The following is a 22,046-nucleotide window of genomic DNA, read 5'->3' as shown; positions in this document are numbered from 1 at the left end:
TGAAAACTTTAAAAACAAAAATATTTATTAAAAAAAAACACAATCTAGCTTTTTCAATTAAACATATCTATGTAAATTATTTATACTAAACCTGAGTTTTTCAGTGAGCATCAGTATGTGAGCGTGAGAAAGTTTAAACTCTACTTTATAACAACTCGATAACCGAAAGGATTTTTGTGCACCAGATCCTAGGACCAAATATTTTGAGCGTCTTTATTCGTCGTTCAGTAGACTATTATATCAACTTTAACATAACGACTGTAAAGGAATTTTTCAAAGTATGATCTTATTAGCAAAAGTGTTATTCAAATAGTTTTTTGTTGCAACATGAGAAAATAGTTGTACCTGTTAAAATTTAAGTTTTATAATATCTTCAAATGATTTATCAAAATACCTCCTGTTTGTTTCACTATGTTAGCAATTTATAACTTGAAAAGTTTTGATGTTCACAAATACCATCAGAACATTTAAAATTACTTATAAAGTAATACAATTTATTGCAAACCTTAAAATTTTACTTTTTGCACAGCTTACTGAACTAATCTGTTCTTAGTTAATGGTCCTTAGTAGGTAAATTAAAATAGATATCAACTAAAGTAACAATAGTTCAAAAACTAAAGAGAAACAATAAATGTTCAGTAGATTTTATAAATTGAAAAAATGTAAGTATATTTAAAAAGTTGCAGAAACATTCAAAATGAAATTGTACTCTTTTTATTACTTTAGTTAAAACAGCTATACGTTTTTCAAGGCAGCATTAAATAGCTGGTCTAATTTTTTCAAGTATACTATTTTTAAGAAGGTGCTACATTATTTTTCTAATCTGTGTATTTTTTGAGAAAAACATAAGTGGGTTATTCAGTGCCTCAATATTTCAAAATGAATATTAAAATTAAATAACATTTTGAGGTTTAATAGAAACAATTTTTTAACAAAAAAACTGATACTTTAGTTTTATAAAAATTTAACATATAGCTCAGCAAGTGAAAACAAAGCACGTACATTTTTTACTCATGTAAAAAAACTGTCTGCTACCTTGAATTCGTGAGCGACAATTTAAAATATATTTACTGAAAACTTAAAAGCTAGCCATCGCATAAAATTTCTTACTTGTAAAAGTAAAGGTCGTTGAAAGTTGTAAAATATGAAGTTCCTACTTTCTATGTGTATACTTACACATTCTATTATGGGTATCAAAAGTTAGTTTTTTGTCTTTTAAGCAATATCCGTAAAAGGTATATTTTTTAACTGAACTTTAGTTTTTTATTTTAAAAGATATCTCAGTATTTTTTAATTTGTAGGTTAATATATAGTTAAGTCCCAACAACTTGAGTTTTTGTAAACCAAGCGGTTGTAAGTGCTATAGCTAAAAAAATTCAAGCTTAGAACAGCTCCATTTAAAGGGTAGGTGTCAAATTTGCACGAGCAGACAATTTTGCACGGAGACATTTTTGCACGGGAATTGAGAAAATCTTTAATTTGGCCCCTTAAATAAAATTTCTCAAAAACTAATCTAAATTACGCTTGGTATCGAATGTAAGTATTAAATTATTGCTATTTGGCCCCTTAACTTTCTAGAACAGCCCATTTTGGGAAACCCTGGTCTAGTGTGTTCATATGTTTTAAAATTTCCCTTAAAATCCCTATTAGTTTCAAAACTACCGTTAAAAACGCCTAAGACCTACTTTTGCTCTTTACCACCGTTTCCAGAATATCTAGTTTAAGCTTAATTCGAAAACTTCAATACGTTTAGGACCACTTGTATTTTTGCTGTTCATCATTTAACTCCAGTATAACAAGCGTAAATTTCAAATTATGACCTATTGACCCCCCTACTTTTGCAGCTTATGGTCCCTTAAACTTCTGAAATCACCACGAAGGGAAAAAGGGGACCATATGGTCCATTTTAGGAAACCCTGATTAAAATATTTGTAAATTATTACAATTTTTATTTTTCATGTTCAGAGTTTATTTATTTTAACCTGCGGGCTGATTTATTTATAATTGTGCAATTAAATGAATAAAAACTCTTTTTTTTCTTAGTTTTAGTATCTCTTCAAAACTAAAACATTTTTATGCTTGGGTAAAACATACTAGTGTTAGACGCTAAGGCATATATTGAAAAAATTAAGTGAAAGGGGTCAAAAAGGGAGTTTAGAAGTTTTTACTGTTTTGATATAACAAATCTGTTTCTAGTTAAGTACATAAATATAATAATGAAATAAAAATTAGAACTTTTCTTTCCTTAACAACAATACCGTAATAAAAATTTATTACGTTATTTTTGCAGGTCTTGAAAATAGCAGTTTTATTTTAACAAATCTTTTAAATTCCATACTTTTAAAATTACCAATAGTGAATAGATGCTTTTAGTTGTTTTTAAAGTATAAAGTTTTTAAACAAGGAATATAAAACATATTTGATAAGCTTACAATAAAGAGCTTATCAGTATTTTTAGTCGTTAAAGTGTTATGTCTGAATTTAAAAAAAAATGAAAACATATAAAAATCAAGATGTTTTGATTACAAAATTAACATTTTTCAACGAAAAAACAAATTTAATTTGTTAAAAGTTTTTTTTTATGTTTGTAATAAGTTTTTTAACTTTTACAAACCGTACGGACCTTTATCCTGGCATATAGGATATGTGCAACAACAAGGATACGGCCACCCTTAACAGCGTTTTCAAAATGGTGATAGTTGTTATGCAAATTAAGCACTGAAACGTATAAACTTTTGTTTGTTTTAAGTTAATTACTTCACGCTCGAATAAATAAAAGCAATGTTATTCATAAGTATGGTCAACAGCCCTAAAGGCGGTAAAATTGGTCAGGGAGCACAGTTGGAAAACTACTATATCGTTGTGTTTTCAACGTCACTAGTTAATAGTTTTATCAGGTAAAATGTATTTCTCGCAAAAATTGATGAAGCTCTTTTGTTTGAATGTGTTAATAAGGACCAAAAGTTAAGATAAGGTTACTATATGAATGATCGTTTTACTGTAAATTAATTTTACAAAAAGTCATATGACTTAAAAATTATAGCTTTAGAAAGATAGGAAAACAAAAAAAAAACGTTTAACGAATATAAATGTTTAATAATAATTATTTTTACAACGTACCCCTTTAAAGTTTACATAAGACTTTTGAAAACTTTAAAGGGGTAGCTTTAAAAACTTGCAACTAATTTGAATATTTGCTGAGTTTGCAGAATTTTTATATGTTTTTTTTTCATCTATAGCTTTATCCCTAACTCATCATACCGAAATACATGACAAAAAAAAGTTTTAATAAAATCAATTTAAAGTAACAAGAAGTAAGATATTTTTAAAACTATGCAACCTCATTAAACGTGCAAATTAGTTGCCGCAACTTACAGGTTTTTAAGGTCGGCTGCAGTTGTAAGGTTTTGGAAGTGTTTTAATTCATAACATTATGCTACCCAGAAAACTTTTATCGTTGCAAGGGATAGAGTTTGAGAATTGAGACTGATTATTTTTTACCAAATGAGGTAAAGTGACAATACAGCAGAATATTAAGAACACCTATACCCTTATCATTAACCAACCTTAACCAAGTATATTAAAAATAATGTGAAAAAAAAAAGTTTTGTCACTTAAAACTAAAAATTAATATAAGTAAAATATTAACCAATCAGAAACGACCTTTAAACTGCAGCCGACACGGCTTTTAAAACTACTTCTTTTAAGAGTTCAAAAGTTATCTTAGGTTATCCCCCTAATGTAAGTATGAAATTGAGACAAAATTATTTTTTATTAATAAGTTTGTTAATCTTTTTATTATGAAAACCTATTTAATTGTAACAAAAAAACATGCTGAGCAACTCCTAATGCCATGTAACTCCTAAAAAATTATTTATTATAATTTAAAAAATCAAGTAAAGTTTTTTAGTTTTAGTGTTTTTGTTTTTAATAAACAATTTTGTTTAAAAACTTGACCTTTATTGATTTCAAAAAGTTGATGTAATTTTGGAAAAAAAAATTGGTAGTTACCTAGGATGATGTCGTATCAATATCAAAACAAATATATATTATATTCAATTTTTTTTTTATATAAATGTATGCTAAAAATTAAGTTTTAAAGTCTAATATGTTTAATCTAAAAAGATACTTTATTTTAAACAAGCTATATAAACACATCGTAAGAATTGAATTTATTGATGATAAACTAAGATATTTAATTGACTTTATTTTACAATATTGTAATCCAAATAAATTATAGCATTGATATAATTGCTTTATATTGTCTAATAAAAGGGATTAAATATTTAATTTTTATTAGTTTATGATAAATAAGTTTAATTTTATTTATGTATTTATAAAATAGAAAATTTTAGTCACAAAATATAGTTTAAAATGACATCTAATGTAATATATTTTCAGTTTGATATTGGTGCACCATCATCCTAGGTAATTACCAAATATTTATTTTAAAGATTAAAAATACTCTGATAGTTTTTTTTTGACTTGAAAAGTGATAACCCTACTACCAAAAATGTTCCCCAAAAAAATACAAGCACTATTAAAGGTGAAACTTATTCGACTAATAATGTATAAAATTTAATTAGACGTTAATTTATTATATTTTCAAGTAAAACATCTTGCAGACTAGATTGAAACCCTTGAAGATAGTTCTTGTCTAATAAGTTTCTTGGCATAAGTTTCTTGTTTTTTTTAACTTAACCCTGCCTGGAATAAAAGCAGAAAACCTGAAAGAAATTTTTAAATAATCAGTGACCATTTTGTACATTCTAATCAGGTTTATAAATTTAAAAAGCTTTTAAAGCTTTTGGTAAAGAGTCTTAATCTAACAAAAATTTTGTGATGAATTAGTATACTGATACATGTAGTAAAAGATACTAAATTGTTTTTAGCACATTAACTAAATTCTCTTTAACTTCTTTTTGTAAGCTATAAGAGTATCAGGAATAGTATGCTGACTTTTTGCTTGTCAGCATTTTCATAATATCTTATAAATTTTAAAACAGATAAATTTTAATTGATTTCTTTATTTAATTTTTTATTTTACTAGGCTTGAAGTACTTAATATTTTAGTTTGAGTCATTTATAGATAATGTTTATGACTAAAACAGTTGTGAAGTTATTTATTGCATAATAATTCCCAATTATAAAATATTAAAAGACATCAGTAACCTATTTTTATAAAAAATTGCCTCAACAAGGTGTTTAGACTTACTAAATAAAAGTACCATATTTTCAACAAAATCATCATGTTTGGTTTATTTTTAATTTAATTTTAACAGTTGCTTTTTTTTAATATCTACACTATCTAAAAATATAGGTACTCTACAGATAACAATTTTACTTTTATATTTATCAAAAATTTATAATAAGAAATTGGTCAACAACTATTTAACTAAACTATCTTTTTTAAAGTAAAAAGCATATAAACTTTGTAAGTGTAATCGTTTATATCAAAATTAAGAGTAAAAGATAAGTTTAAAAATCTTAAAAGAGATGAAGGTGGAGATAGATTTTTAGTGACTTTTAAAATTTCCAAGAAAATTGACCCGAAAAGTTTGCAGTTCATATGTTTGTAATGGAAATTTTTAACCAAAAATAAAATATCTATAAAGTTAAATGACAATTTTCAATTATTTAGAAACTGGCTTGTAGTTTGTACTTTAAGCTTTCATATAAAAGTTAATTTGATGACTATGAAAAAGCTTAAAACTCTTAAGTATAATAAATAACAAGTATTTTTTTTTACTAAATTTGTAGTCTGTACATACTTTACGAACTCAGATTTAAATTAAACTAAGTTTCAACAAAATATTTATGGGCAAGAAAAAATATAAATTTAAAATGAAAAATACCAGCAAAAATACAATTAAAGAGAAAATTAACAGTGTCAACTTGTCAGGATTTTCTTCATCAGCATGTAGTGAATTTGTTTTATATTTCATCAAGGTTAGTTTTTGTCGTAGTATATTTCCTCACATATTTATGACTTTTTTTTTGTGTTTAACAAATAATGATTCAAAATTAATTTAAGCTACATATCATAACCATTAAGATAAATATTTAACTGCTATAAGTTTTTTTTTTAATTATTTTTTATAAAAGCAAATTCTTTTATTTTTCTAACTCCTATTATCCTTGTCACTTAGAGTCATAATTTTTTCATCTATTTTTTCATTTAATTAGAACACATTTATAAGTTGAAATTTTTAGTGCTAATAGTTTTACACTATTCTTTAATATGGTGATAGCATTGTAAAATGAATAGTTATTTCTAATAGAATGTAATTAAAAAACACAATTTTACTTTTGGTCTAAGTTTTACACAATAATTCAGAAGCAATTCATTTTATGTTACACGGAACTAACTTATTTTTCTTTTTTTTTAGGAATTTAAGTTACTACTCAAGTCCCAGTACAGTAATCAGTTTTATAATGAGAACAAATATTATATAATCCTTTATATGTGTAAAAATGCACTAGGTTTTTGAAGTATAGTATTATACATGAAATTTTTAACCATTTATTGTTACTTTTTAGTTGTTAAATTTTAGTAAATATTTTTTTTACATAAGTGTTGCTTTAAAGTTAAAGTTACAACAGAATGTTGAAAATTTCAATAGTGAGATTGAGCAAAGAAGTATAATGATGGCATTTGTCAACATTTTAAACAAAGTTCCCAAACAATGGCTTGATTTAGATTACTCTCAAAGTCTGTCCATTCAGTTATTTACTTTGGTAAAGCCAGTAGTTGCTTTTTCTTTTGCGTACAATGTAGTAAAAAATTCCAGGTCAGTAAATAATATAAAAATAATAGTTTATATATTTTTTTGTTTATGCAGGAGTTGACAGTCTTTAACAAGCTGTTAGATTGGCTTAAATGGTAGGAAGTTTAATGAAAAAAGTTTTTTTAGCCACATTAAAAAAAAAACTATTACAGGAAATTGTGATTTTAAAAACTATACTAAAATAAAGAAAAAACATTTTTTAAATCTGTGTAAATTTGTTTTGTAAAACTATCTTTACTTCGGATAATAGTTAGATAGTTTAAATATTGGTTATGAAAATGCTTTGAAAATAAAAACAGTTAAAAGAAACATTTTATAATTGCATTAAAGTGATTTTCTTAGGAATGCCAAATAGTAAATTTTCAAGTTATTATAGAATTTTTTTAATTATTTATTTAACATGTGTAATTATTTTATTTAAGTCATTATTATATTTTATTTTTATTTATTTAGTCATTATTATTTAACACTTAATAAAACTAATAAACATTATAAACCAAAGTGAAATTTATTTTGCTAACGAATTTCAAAATGACTAACTGCTTTGAAAATTTGTTTGTAAAAACTATTTGTTGTTATAAAAATATTATCAATCCATATTATTTTATTTTCATCTAAACAACAGTTAAAAAAAATGAAAATTAAATATCTAATTTAAGATACAACATAGATAAGTTTTAAACAAAGTAAAACAAAAACTTTCTTAATAGTTAAAGTAAAAATTACTCACATCTTCTTAAAATAAAAAGTTTTAAATTTGAAGAGTATTTTACATCAGTGGTCTTCAAAGTGTGCATTAGTACACATTAGTGTACACAAATTTAATTTTAGGATGCACAAATTTTTTTTTGGGGTGCATGAATTGTAACTTGAAAAACTATTTTAAATATTGAAATCTACACTAGATAATTTAGATTTGATGATGAAGAGCAAAAAAAAGGTATTAGGGGTTTATATAGCAGTTTTAAAACTTGTACTAGATAACATGGAAACATATACTAGATATTCTGGAGTTGATGATGAAGAACAAAAAAAAAGGTCTAGGTGATTTTTATGGTCCTTTTTTAGATAAATCTTTGGGAAAGATATAAGGGAAATTTTAAATTTATACTAGATACTCGCACATTGGGATACACAGAATTTTATTTTTACAATTTAGGGTGCTCAGTTTTTGATTAGTTTGAAGACTTTAGTTTTAGACCAATATTTAAAAGAATATTTAAGTTAAATATCTATACTTGTAAGTTAAGTATTATTTTTGTCATATTTCTTGACTATACCAAGCACTAATAGAGATTCCAAGCTTTTTGATATACTTTAGTGCGCCTGTGGTGTACATAAAAATTAAATTACAGTGCACAAAAATTCAGTAACGTCAAAAGTATTTTTCAAAGGTACCTCTCTTTTTTTAGTCTTTTAAATAAGAACAAGCTAATTATAACATAAATTAGCAGTTCTTTACACCTTGTGTATATATTAAGATACTTTAAACATTAAAAAGTAGATTTTATAAATAGTAATTTATGTTACTAATAGCTAAGTGTGCTCTAAAATTATTTTCTATTAATTTACTGTGCACAGCTTTTGAATAGGCTGAAGGCCATGCATTAATGCATGGCATTATTATAATTTCATCTTTTTTCAGCCTGTTTACACTAGTGTTTGATTTGGTAGCTGTTTTACTGTAGTTTACAGAAATTTGTAATGTTTATGTCTTTACTTTTTTTCTCATTGCAGTGTACATCATTGTACTGTATTAACAGACTCAAGTCCTCTGTATTTAAAATAATGAATAAGCGAATTTCATTTGATGTTACCATTTATAAGATAAATTATATGCTAGTTGACTCAAAAAATAATTTACGAGTCTTAATTTTGGTCAATTTAAACTAGACGTTTCTAAAATGGTTATCACTTGTAAAACTTTTTATTTGTCTTAAGTGTTTCGGTTCATGCTTTGTAGTTGTATAAAACTTTATATACTTACTATTGCTGATTTAAAAAAAAAATATTTAATTAATGAGTGAGTTTTTAATATCTCTATCATTAAAACAAGCAGATTTAAACATTTGATAAAAGACTATCTAACTGCTTTAATCCTGTTTTTTGTTTAAATATTTATTTTTGAAAGTTTAGCAGTGAAATTATGAATTAAAATATGTTAGAAACATTTAGAAAAGAGGTCAACGATGTTATAGTGAAAGTGGTAGATAAGTTGTTCAAAGCTGATATTATAACTCAACTAGTCTACAACCAAACAACAAGCATTTCGAAATCAAGCACACTGCACAACAATCTCATAAACTTTCTACTCTCACTTCCCGATGTTTATGCTAACAAAATCAAGCCACCTGAAAGGTAACTTTTCCTTTACAAATACAAGTAACACTTAAATCTGTAAGCTGTTTCTTTGTTTTATACAAATTATCGTTACTGGTAATTTAAAGTGTATTAAAAATAAGATTTTCATCAATTCTAAAGTATTACTTCATTATATTTATTTAAATGCAGCTACTTTTTAGTATTTGAAAAAATGTGTATGTCTTTACAAATTTGGCTTAATAACAAATTTTGTATTGACAAGTAAAGCTTTATATTGTAATTTTTTAATAAATCAACAGTTCATACAATAGGTAAAAGTTTTGTAAAAATGAACGTTTTTTTTTCTTAGTTGATTTTCTAGCTGATAAAATTAAAGTCACTATAAATTTTGTTTTGAATTATTTTTTATAGTTTTTGAGTACGTACAATCTAACCACTTTATTGTTATTAATATAACATCGGTTTAAATTTTCTTAGGACTGCGTCATTAGTTTAGTATAAAAATGTGCTTTTAAACATAAAGTTCTCAAAAAATTTTGGAAGTCTATTTATTAAAAATTTTAGTATGTGTTATTTTTGTGTTTTTTGAAGTTTTATATTTTTTGTCAGCTTAAATTTCGCTTTACTTTTATCAACAATGTATAATTATATTTCTCTCGGAACAAAGATTTTAACAGATTTTAAATAGCTCAATTTAATTTACTTGATATGACAATACTTGTTATAGAACAAAATACATCTGATATACAGATCACAGACGCTGCACCATGATAGATACTACTCGTTTGTCGCACTACAAATATGCCACTGCCTTCAGAAGCTTTCTTCATTTGATAACGTCAGCTTGCAACCAGATTTTATTGCCCGGTTGCTTGGTCAAGCTGCAAACCGTGGAAAAACTGGTTTTTTCTTCTTTTACTAATTGAAACTATGCTTATAAAATGTATATAAAAATATTTCATTCTAACTCGAGTGTTATAACATAAAAATAATTATTCAGTAAGAGTAAAAGCTAAAGTTTTAAGAAGTTTGATGTGAATCTAGTTTGTATGTACACTTAAACATAAAATCGACTAAACTAATTGATATAGTTTTTTTAAAGAGTTAAATAAAAAAAAGTATAATAGAACCTTAATGTATTTTAACTAATAATAAATTTAAACATGACACTAAAATAAAATAACAACGGTATACAACTATTCTAATTTGTAAAAGATATTTTTATCTTTTACATTAAAAGAAATGTATTGTTTATCAGTAAATATTTTACAAGTTTAAAAAATATAAGAGTTACTTCTTCCATAGGCTAGTAAGGTTAATTACTTTGAATGATTTGGCAATTCTCTCCTTAATTTATTAATTCTCAGGCTAGTTTAAACAATTCTTTTTTGTACTTTAATTAATCAAGAGTTAAGCTAAAGTTATTTTACGTCCTTTAAATGTAATTATGATGATTTTATTTACATACAGTTTGAGTTTAACATTTATTTTAATTTTGTTCTTTAAGGGTGGCACTACTTGTATAACTCCTTTCAAATCTAAATATTCTTTTAAAGCTGTTGGAAGTAAGTCATGGCTAACTGAAATGGTATAAACTTCAGCATAAAATTTTCTTTTATATGATTTTATTTTAAACATTTAGAAAAAAAGTTTAAATGGAAATTTCTGAAATATATGTTAAATTAGAAGTCTTATTATACAAAAGTGACAAACAAAACTGCTTTTTAGAAAATCTTTACTTTTGTGTGTTTGAAAAGACAAAATAAAAAATAAAATTTTGTTTAGCTTATCAAATTATGTTTTTTAAGTGTTTTAAAAACTCTAGCGGTAAAGTATGTTCAGTTCATTCAATTTGTGCTTAACATAGTGAATGTACAATCAGACTTTAACTGAGTTAAATAGAAAATTCAACAGGTCTAGGGACTAACAACTTTAAAAATTCGTTTTAATAAAAGCTTTATAGTGAATCATACTTTTTTTTTAATTTTACTTGTTAATTATAACAATAAAAAATGTTACAGTTTAGTTACCAAAAGTCTATAGTGAAACTAAAAATTAAAAGTTATTTTTATCATGTTGTAGATAAGTTAATAAACCATGTTTATACAGATAACGTTTTCAAAGTTATGTTGCCATACCTCTGCATGAACAATGACAACAAAATTCAGGAGTTCATGCACCAAGTGTTTAACAAGATTACAAGTGGCCTTGACAAGATCCTTGTTTATATTTTCAAAAAAATACCGCGGTAAGTTCGATAGTTTTTACAATTTTTTTAAAGCTTTAGTTTGTTTTTGATATATAAAGGTACAAAATCGGAAATACAAATGGTTTATTTTATAAAGACCTAATTAATAGGTGAATAAGACTGTTTTATAAGTAATAATCTATCTTCTCCTGCAGTTTTAAGCAATCTTTCTCAAACTGTCTCAGTCTAATCTTAACTCTGTTATATACAAACGTATTGTGAAGAATTTTAAAGTATCAAGTGAAATACTAAACCATTACTTTTAACTTTTTTGTCATAAAACACTTTTTTTTTAACATCGTATAAGATTTTTATCTATAAGGCAATGGAAGTTTGTTTAAAATTAAGATTAGTTGCTCATAATGTGAATTAAAAGACAGTTTTTTGTAAAGTCTCTTCATAATTCCAAGAAAATTGATTATGATTTTTTTTCTACACGTGCTTTTATCTGAAACTTTTTAATAAACTAACTTTAGTTCAAAATATAATTAAAGTTTATTACGTTCTTAAATAAGTGTTTTATAGTATATAATTTGAGCTCTCAAAAAATGCTTAATGTAAACTTTTGTAAAAAAATGTCGGAGCCCATGTTGTCTAATTTTAACTTAAATTCTTTTGAGTTATTACCATGTAACAAAACTTTGTTGAAATCATAACTCCTTTTTAGTTTTAAAATAAAAACTTAATTGCAGACCTTATTAAAGTTTTGTGTATATAATTATTAAAAACAATTTTAAATTAAAACCCCAATTGTATAATAAACATAAGACTTTTTTTATACTATTGACGAAATATGTTTTTTGCTTATAACTTTGTTCTTTTTTGTAAACTATATACGTTTTTTATTTCAGTTATAATATTTTATTTTTTCTTTAAAAGTCTATTTAGTGTATTCTGTTTCAAAAACTACACGAAAACATAAAAGCAAAGAAACTAAATAAAGAAGTAATGTGTTTGATAAATAAAATATTAAAACTAAAAACGCTTAGAAAAAGTAGTTTTAATGTTTAATTTAAAACAAATCTTTTAGGGCTTGCCTACTTGAAAAAGTATTAGGAAGTTTGTTAGTAACTAGCCAGAGAAGTGCGGATGTGCTGCTAGACCGACTTTTGTATAACAAGTTCTTTGGTGATTTCAAAATTCTTGTGAACATATTCTGCTACATCAACAGTGTTTCGTCTAAGTTCTTGCACTCTGTGAGTTTTCAATATACTTTCAATATAAGTCATTTACTACTGTATTACTGTTGAAAAAAAAAAGTAATGTTTAAGTTTTAAGTGGATTGTTTCGGTAAAACTAGTTGCACACAAAGTGTTTGTTTCAATATAAAAAGTGGGTGGGTGTCACTTTTGTACGAGCGTCACATTTGCACTAGGGGACACTTTTGCACGAGCGTTACTTTAGCACGAGGTGACACTTTTGCACGGCGACACATTTGCACGAGTGGTCACTTTTGCACGAGGTGACACTTTTGCACGAGGAGACACTTTTGCACGGCGACACTTTTTCACGACAGCATTGTTGCACAACGTCATATTTTTACGATGAAATTTTTGCACAGCAAAATTTTTGCACAATGACTTTTTTGCACTGAACATCAATTTTGCATGCAGGAAGATTAAAAGTTTTTAGCTAGTACCAAATCTGTGATTTAAAAAAAATTGCACTTTTAGACTGTTTTCATCAATAAGTTTAAAAATTTTGTTTTTATTAACTTGTTAAATTCGTAAAGGCCTTATATAAAAATAAGGCTTTATCATAATCAGACTTTATTGTAAAATTGTTTTCGTTATGCAGTACTGAAAAAGCAAGTGCTATCTTAAGCTTACGTTTTTTCTAATTTCTCACGCTAAAATAAAAATAAATAAATGAAATAAACATCAAGTAAAATCTGAAATACCTTTACACTTCATAAACTAATTAAATATTTTTTTGTTTTAATTTACCAGTTGTTTAATATTGAAATAAGTTTAGAATATTTGTTTAACAACTATATAATGCTAATTTTAACATCAAGAGAGTATAAGTAAAAAATAATACTCAAGATTCGTGTTTTAAAGCCTTAATAAATTAAGTTTATCTTTCTGTTTAAAAATTAACAAAATTCAGATTATTTTTATTTAAAGTATCCAAAATTGTTTTTTTTTAAATTAGAGAATGTGTATTCATCTAGTTTATTTAAATTAATATTATAAATAAATTAATGTATTGTGGTACGTTATTATATTGTTCTACGAAAACTTCAAATAAAAACTTAACAATAAAATTTTATTATAAACTTAACACATTTTATTCATTCAAAACAATTTGCGTTGTTTAATAAAAATTCGTCTAACTAAAAATTAGAAGCGTGCAAAAGTGAAGCTCCGTTCAAAATTGACTGATTGTTTAAAATTTTCGCAGTTCATACGTATATCCGTGAAAACATAACGCTGTGCAAAAACGACGCTTTGCAAAAATGTCGCCATGCAAATGTAACGTCGTGCAGAAGTTTTTACGTGTAAAAATATTGCCGTGCAAAAATGACCCTGCGTGCAAAAGTGACGACCGTGCAAAAGTGTCGCCTCGTGTAAAAGTGGCCCTCCGTGCAAAAGTGACCTTCGTGCAAAAGTGACGCCGTGCAAAAGTGTAATCTCGTGCTAAAGTGACGCTCGTGCAAAAGAGTCGCCGTGCAAAAGTGTCCCCTTGAGCAAAAGTTTTTTCGTGCAAAAGTCACCCGTTCCCATAAAAAGTAGTGTCTTGCAAATTACTTTATTTGTACCTTTTTACAACTTTTAAAAAATTAACAGTTTACTAGTATAAGAAACAAGATACTTACATTTTACATTTAAAAAGAATCATCTTTGTCTATTTATTTAATATGAAAAGCTGAACTCGCAACTCCTGTGCTGTTTACTATAAGCTATAAATAAGCTGTTCCAATAACATATGGTTTGTAAGTATATTTTTTTTAAGTTAGTGTAAATTTAATTCATTTTTCGGTAGTAATGCTGTAGCGCTCAGAGCATCAAGCTAATATTCAATACTCTCTTAGGTGATGATGAAGTCGTTAGAAGTGTGGAGCATGACCGCGTTCATAAAGAACACACCCTTCAACCAGCATCACTACATAAGCGCCGTGATACTTTCTTGTGCCAGATACTTGAAAAAAGAAGAAATTAACAGTGATGATAAAGACAGTGAGTTTTGTTAGGGTGTTGTACACTAGACAGCTTAACAAATTAAAGCAAGAAGTATTTTTTTCTTTATAATATTTAGTTACGCTTATTTATTTAAGCTTACACAATTTTTTAAAATATGTATTAGTAAAACAGTTTTATTAATTAAATTTTACAGTTAAATTTAAGAGTTTGTTAAAGTTATAACATAAATAAAATAATTTATATAAGTTCAACTTTTCTGTATAATGTTTTATTAGCACTTTACAAAAAAGTTTTTTGATAGTTTTTGACTATATGTAGCTGCATTACTGTCTTGTTTATTTAATATAATTAAAAGCATAAAAATAAAATATTTTATAATTGAATATAAATTAAGACCTTTGTTTATATAAATAGTTTTCAAAGGTTAAAAATTCTAGTGCACTACATGAGCAGCAAATAATAAAAGATTAAAAACAAAATCTGATTAGAAATTATTATTCTGATTATTGAAAAACAATAAAGTCAAGTGTTGCAGTAAATATTACAAAACAACTTATACTAAATGTTCTGTATATAATAAATAACTCAGTTTTATTTTTTGCGAAGGAACACTTAGTTATAATATATTTTCATTTAAGACTAAATATAAAATTTTAGCTAAATATCCGTTCGTTATTAAAAATGTTTAAAGTTGTTATAAAATGTTTTTTTTTTGGTGTACACAATCGTCAAAAGTTGTTTATTTTTCTGTTAAACCAATTTGTATGATGTCTTAATTGCGTATCATAGTTTTTACTGTTTAGTTAAACCATCTATTTAATTTTTAATTCATAAAACAAACTATTTATTAATATTTATTATTCACAGTAGTAAAATACTTTATTTGAAACTATTTTTGATAAAATTTATAAATCTTGAATACAATAAGTATTAGCTAAGCCAAATGATGTCAGTTCAAAATTTTTAACATATAAATTATAAAATTTTTAATATAGTCTATAGCAAAATAAATAATTCAGTGTTAGTGGATATACTTTAGCATTTGAAAATTTGTACTTCTTTTAAAGAATTTGAAAAAAACTATAATTTTTTGTTCATCAAAAGTTGTATTGTAATCATAAAGACTTTTAAAACATGTGCTTTTATTCGTGTAATTTAAAAACAAAATCAAAAACAATTATAAACAACAAGTAACTGTTAGAAATGTTGGAGTTGGTGATGAGTGGAGTGCATGAGCACTTGGAAACAACTGACGACAAACTGCGCATGGTTGCCATGGTTACGGGGGAGGTCGTCACCGATCTGGCGACACCCGGTGACGAAAAACTCCGGTTTGAGTTCGACGCTGACGAAAGTGGTGATGACGTAGTCACAAAATTGCGTCACGTGTTCGAGTGTCCGGTTGAGGGCGAAGTCAGCAAAGACGTTATGGATAATATAGCGCTTGATTTCAAGTTAGCCAACTTTGTATTACAAAAGATAACTTTTTCAAGTAAGGTAAGTTAAAATGTTTATTCAAGATTGCTTCACTGATCAAAGCCTCTAATTTACCTCTACATTCTTTTAAACTATTAAAATTACTAGCTTTTTTTTTTCTACATTTTTTACAATAAACAATATGGTCAGATACTGCTGGTTTTCCTTTTAGGTGCTCTTGCACTCTATCTATTAATGGTCTCGAAGTAAATACAATCTATTGGATGCTCTTATCCTTAGAGCACTTATACTCGTCAGGTTTGCCACAAGGTCAAGAAAAACTAAAAAAAATGACAAAAGTCTAAACATTTGACAACATTTGAAAAAAAAAGTCAGGTTTTGTTATTTCAAGTTTACAAAATTCTTATTTTCCAAAGCCTTCAGATGGTAAAAAGTTATTTAAACTATTTTAAAGTCAGACTCAATTTGAAAATTTTCCTAGAAGTTTACAAAATTACTTAATTTCCAATGCCTTCATCTGGTAAAAATTAATAAATTATTCTTTACAAAACTGCAAAATTTTTGTTTTAACAATATTCAACAACTACCCTACTTGAACAAGCAGTTTTTGTATGCTTTTTTGTTTTGATGATCTGTAGCAAGGACACTTCCATAGTGGAACTGTGATATATAAACAAAAGTTTATTTTGCAGAATTTTAGAATCAAAATGTTTTTTAATTAAGTAAATTATTAAGTTCTTTATAATTAAGCAATAAGTTTAGTATTTTATGTAACAAGTTTATGTGTGTACTTTACCTCTTTATAAAAGTTTACCTCTTTATAATTTTTTCAAAGCTGCTAAACTTTTAAAAATAAGTAAAAGCAGATTATATTATTAACTTTAGTGAATGTAATGGAAGTTAGATTATTGAATTCAGCAAAAAAACTGTTGTTTTAACTAGTATAAGAATAAGATTGAAAGCCTTATATAGTTTCAAATGTTTGATTATGCATTTTAGAATAATTTTAAATTATGAGTTTGATTTAGAAATGTCAGGAAAATTTTAGTAAAAGGTCAGGAAAAAATCAGGAAATTTTTCTCAGCTTGATCTGTGACAACCCTGATTCGTAGACTACATTAGTTTCAATTCGTAATGTGTCTTTTCTTTGTTGCTGGAGTAATTACTAACTTTGCTTGTAATAGAATTGACTAAAAATCTTCAACATGACTTTGATCAGTTAAGAAATCTTAATTAAACGTTAAAGTACAATTTTAAAGAAACAACTAATTATTCCGGGTATTACCCACACATTAAGAATTTGTTATTAAACATATATATTTGTGTATAAATATCAGTCTTGTAAAGATAAAAGATAAAATGTACTTTTGAAAAATAATTTTTAACTTTTAAGCTGTTTATTTTATTAACAAGTTTAATAAAAATGCAGAAACTTTGAAGTTGAGTTCAGCGATGCGAATGAGTCCGCGGAAATTTGCGAAAAATCGGAAAACGACGACAGGGTCGACTACGCGGTGAGTGCGAGCACCGCGAAGAACTTCGTCGTTATGACGTCACTATGCGACGAGGGGAAGGAAACGGACTCGGATGACGAGAAAGACGATTTCGAACCCATGTCCATTCCGGTGGAGGATAAATTTTGCAAGGTTTAAGAATGTTTTAAAACTTTTCAAACTAATATCAATAGGGCGAAAATATTTCAAAACACTTCAACAATAATATTAAGTGAATGCAATGGTTCAATAAGTAAAAGCTAGTTTTACAATTTTGTTTTAAAGTTTATCCCTTTATCTTATTATGCTTAATGAATGCATAAAATCGAAAAACGTTTATAAATGCTCATGTATTTTTATGTTTCTACTGTTGTAATATATTATCAATTCGAACTAAACAACTCGCAGCACAAGCCACCGCGGTACATTCGAGACTTCATGGAAGGAATAAACGAAAAAGACATCGATGTTGAAAAGTTCGAGTTGTACTTGCTCACGCTAAACCCTCTCATTGTGAAAAGTGCTCAACAAATCAAAGAGGTAGTTTTATCATTTTTTAACGCAAAAGTTTTTAGTAAGTAAACTGTTACAGAAGTAAATTTGTACTTTTATCATTTATCATATATGAATCTAAAAAGATTTAGTTTTAATGAAAGTTCGTTATAAACACTGTTGAAATTAGATTAAAGTAATTTGCAGTCAAAAAAATGTATAAAATATTAAAACACAACATTAATGAACAGATTTGCCCTCAACTGTGCCATCTAGTGTTGAACCTGGAAAATAAGTTTAACACAGAAGGGTTCAGACAAATTAGAATGATTGCCTTGTCCGACATAATTGTTGCTGATACTAAACAAGTTTGTTATTCATTGTTATTAAGGCCATAGAGGGTCCGACTTTTTTTTTTACAAAAAATAACTTTGGCTTTTATATGAAAGCTTTAAATACAAACTACAAGCCTGTTTTTATAAAACTCAAAAATATAATTTAACTTTTGAGATATTTTATTTTTTGTAAAAAGTTTCCGATACAAACGTATGGACCGCAAATTTTTCGGGGTCAATTTTCTCGTAAATTTAAAAGTTCACTAAAAACCTATCTCCTCCTTCATTTTTTGACCTAGAGACTTCAAATTTTCAGGAAATGTTCCTTTTAATATTTTGAAGAATCTGAATGTTGGAATTTTTGAAATTTTGAAAAATAAAAATTTTATCCACAAAAAACTAAAAAAAGGGTAGTTTTTTGACAATAATTTTTTTTTACTCAAAATTAAAAAAAATTCCTACAATAGATCTCTTTAAAGTTTAATGATACACATTCTGTAAAAATTTGAGAAAGATTACTCAAAAAATGAAGGAGGAGATAGATTTTCAGTGAAATAGTCTTTTTTCGCATTTTTAGTTTTCGCCTTCCATAAGGAACCTATTGAACGCCCTTTCTTTGATCGCTTATATCTCAAAAGTTACTTTGAGTTTTTTTAAGCGGTTAAAAGTGTCTGATAGCTCAGATTAAATTCTACAAAATAAGATCAAGTTGTAAAAAACAAAGTGGACCCCCCCCTATGACCTTAATGTTTAAAAAAAAATTGTTACATAAAAGCTCTATAGCTTACGATAGTTAATTTAACAATATGTACTAATCGTTTGATTTGTTAAGTTATAAAACAAAATTGTTTTTAGGAGCTTTGTTAGAATATAAAATATTAGATAAACCAAAGTTTAAAAACAGGAGACTACAACTTTGTTATTATCACATAGTTTAAAAGATAATGTAAATTAAATTTTTTTATTAAAAGAAAGTACACAAAATTACTAACTACTGTACACTAGGGTGCTTATTTTTTCGGCCATTCTTGATTTTCCGACTGGAAAAAATTTGTGTTTTGGAAATATCATAAAAACACCCTGTGCAAAATTTTAGATGATTTGAAAAAACATTCACCTTGGCAAAAACTAATTTTCTAAAAACCACCCCAATGCAAAATGTATGGGATCCAAAAAATACAACTTTGGAGTTTTAAGCTGAAAATGTTTTTACATGTGGCTAATTATCACACAAACAACAAACACATTAAGAACAATTTAAAATGATTTAAAGAAAGTTTTATGGTAGTATTTCTTGTTTTTGAATAAAAATCTTTAAATTCGAGAAAACTTACAAAAAGTGATAAAAATTACATAAAATTAAGAAATGCCACAATAAAATTTTATTAAAATTGTTTTAAATTGTTCTTTATGTGTTTGTGTGATAATTAGCCACATGTTAACAAATTTTCAGATTAAAACCCATAAAGTCTTAATTTTTGGATTCCATACATTTTGCATTGGGGTGGTTTTTAGAAAATTGGTTTTTACCAAGGTAAAAGTTTCTTCTAATCATCTTAAGTTTTGCACAGGGTGTTTTTATGATATTTCCAGCCAAAAAATCCTAAGTGACCGAAAGAATAAGTACCCTAGTGTACACTGTCTTTAGCTGCCCAAAAGCCAAAAAATGCGCAAAACATATTTTAAGTTTACTAAATAAACAATAAAAAAGTAGTTAGCAGCACTTTGAAAAGTTAATTTAGTAACAATATTCAACCTAGAATTAGGTGAAATATCCGATAAAAAAGGGCTTAAGTTTGTTGCAATGATCAAATAATTTAATTTTACTTCTATGAACAGACTTTTAATTACTTAATTTTGAAATCAAAGACAATGGAGTACCTTGCAAACCAGTTCTATTCTGAAAACTACACCTTGGACGTCAGAAGCGACATTCTGTCATCCGTTGTCATAGCTACCGGTAAACTGAACCCGGCGAGACCAATAGGAAAAGTTGAAGAGATAAGTGAACCACCTCAGACGGTTGATAAGAACGAAGATTCGGTGAACAACTGGAGAGCTGTTGTTGATGCCAGAATTGAGCAGAAGACAAGAAGGTTCTCGTCTAAACCAAAAGTAATTTTGCCAGTCGTTTGTTTTAAAGCACAAAATTATCTTTCTTGGTTTTGCACTTATTTGAAAAAATAATAATAAAGAACACTTTACAATTTAGATTTAAAAGTTTATAAGTGTAGTTGACTTTTTTTTAACTAAGTTTAAATGTTTCTGAATTTGAACTGAAACATAGGTTGAAAGTTTAACTGTTTCTTAAAGATATGTACTACATTTCACTCTCAGAAAAATTGACTAAAACTATACTTCGAATAAGACAATTATTTTCAATTTTTACAACAAGCAGAGGGCCAATCGCAACGAAGGAGAAGCGGCGAGCGAGCTCTCGAGAGCGCACACTAGCGGTTGGTTGTTTTACCCGCTCATACGAAAGTTCGACTCGGTCAACATTCGAACGTTGGACATGCTTAACAGGGATCGGATGCTGTTGACGAAACTCGTTCACGTGGTAACTTGCGTCTGCGTCAACTCAATAAATATACCTGTTTGTTGATTTTTTTTGTTTACAGTTATACTATTTTTATTAAGGACTTTTGCTAAGATCTCTCAAAGTTTTTGTCATAAAAATGTTATTATAATAGTTGTATTTGATGATTATTTTAAATCAAGTAATTTAGCAATGGTTTTTCAATTCTTTTTCTTTAAAAACTTTTTATCTCAGCAATGGCCAGTGATGCGTGTCGACATGCACAAGTTCCTCGTATTCCTCCTCCGTCGCCATGACGACCACCAGCTGCGCTCCTCCGCACTCCAATGCGCCCTCCGGCTCCTTCGCGTTTCCATGCACGAAGACGTCGACGAGTCGCTCGTCACCCTGGTAACCGCCGTTTGTGACGTCATAAGAGACGACAGGGTCGACGCCAACTTGAGGCGGGTGGCCGGCCATATGGTGGCGCTCATTCACGAGAAAACAAAAGATTCGATTATGACGTCAAAATGAACTTGAAATTGTTGACGTTTTTTAAGTTGGTTGGTAGAACGCGTTGAGCTGTAGTGAGGAAATCATGAATAAATGTTTTTGTTTAACAATGTTGAATGTTTGTTTAAAAATTTTACTGTTTAATTAAAATTTAAAAACGAAAAATTTTACAACAGAATAAAATGCTGACATTTATTCGTTGTTCAACATAAGGGGTTAGGGCGTTAGGCATTAGGTTTAGTTTAAGTAAGCAATCAAATACTCACACTCACTTTTCCCCAGAAAACGTTTATCGTTGCAAGGGGTAGAGTTTGAGACTGATGTTTTTTTACCATTAAAAAAAAAATATTAAATTATAAAAACTTTTTAATTCGCAACAACTTTGTAAATAATTTTCCAATAACTTATTCAAATTTTTTTACTAAATAAATGGAAAAAATAGTTAATCTTCAGTATATATTTCTGTTACACAAAAAATTAATTTTATAACTTGTAAATGTGCATAACTAAATAAAAAAACAATTAAACTAAGTTATTATACAAACTTTTAAATAACGAATTGGCCTACAAATTAAACATTAGTTTTATGTTTTTTGCTTTTCATCTTCATCAACCTCATATTCATTCAAATGGAGATCTGAAGTTGCATTTGTTATTTCCTTCTTAGTATGATGCTTCTGAATCTGAATGTAAACTTCGGAGTATGAAGATGAAACTACGTCTGAGTTTTCATCTGAATCTTTGGAACCATCGTTTA

The 22,046-nt window shown here is 26.9% G+C and overlaps 1 protein-coding gene across 1 annotated transcript; it reads left to right on the top strand.

Moving 5' to 3' along the window:
* The first annotated feature begins 5,791 nt into the window (after positions 1 to 5,791).
* On the top strand, positions 5,792 to 21,541 carry LOC145834644 (telomere length regulation protein TEL2 homolog). The gene is made up of 14 exons (XM_082942126.1): positions 5,792 to 5,949; positions 6,604 to 6,791; positions 8,964 to 9,146; positions 9,861 to 10,012; positions 11,220 to 11,358; positions 12,389 to 12,554; positions 14,393 to 14,537; positions 15,703 to 15,955; positions 17,368 to 17,584; positions 17,840 to 17,971; positions 18,175 to 18,291; positions 20,128 to 20,373; positions 20,657 to 20,854; positions 21,032 to 21,541. Exons 1-14 carry the CDS (start codon positions 5,818 to 5,820, stop codon positions 21,308 to 21,310), a joined length of 2,547 nt encoding a protein of 848 aa, XP_082798252.1. The 5' UTR covers positions 5,792 to 5,817; the 3' UTR covers positions 21,311 to 21,541.
* Positions 21,542 to 22,046: the final 505 nt, after the last annotated feature.

The sequence above is a fragment of the Thalia democratica genome, chromosome 4 (assembly GCF_965202585.1).
Source record: "Thalia democratica chromosome 4, ktThaDemo2.hap1.1, whole genome shotgun sequence".
In the NCBI taxonomy this organism is placed as follows: Eukaryota; Metazoa; Chordata; class Thaliacea; order Salpida; family Salpidae; genus Thalia; species Thalia democratica.
Note: the sequence above shows the minus strand (reverse complement) of the source record. Positions and strands in the feature narration are given on the sequence as shown.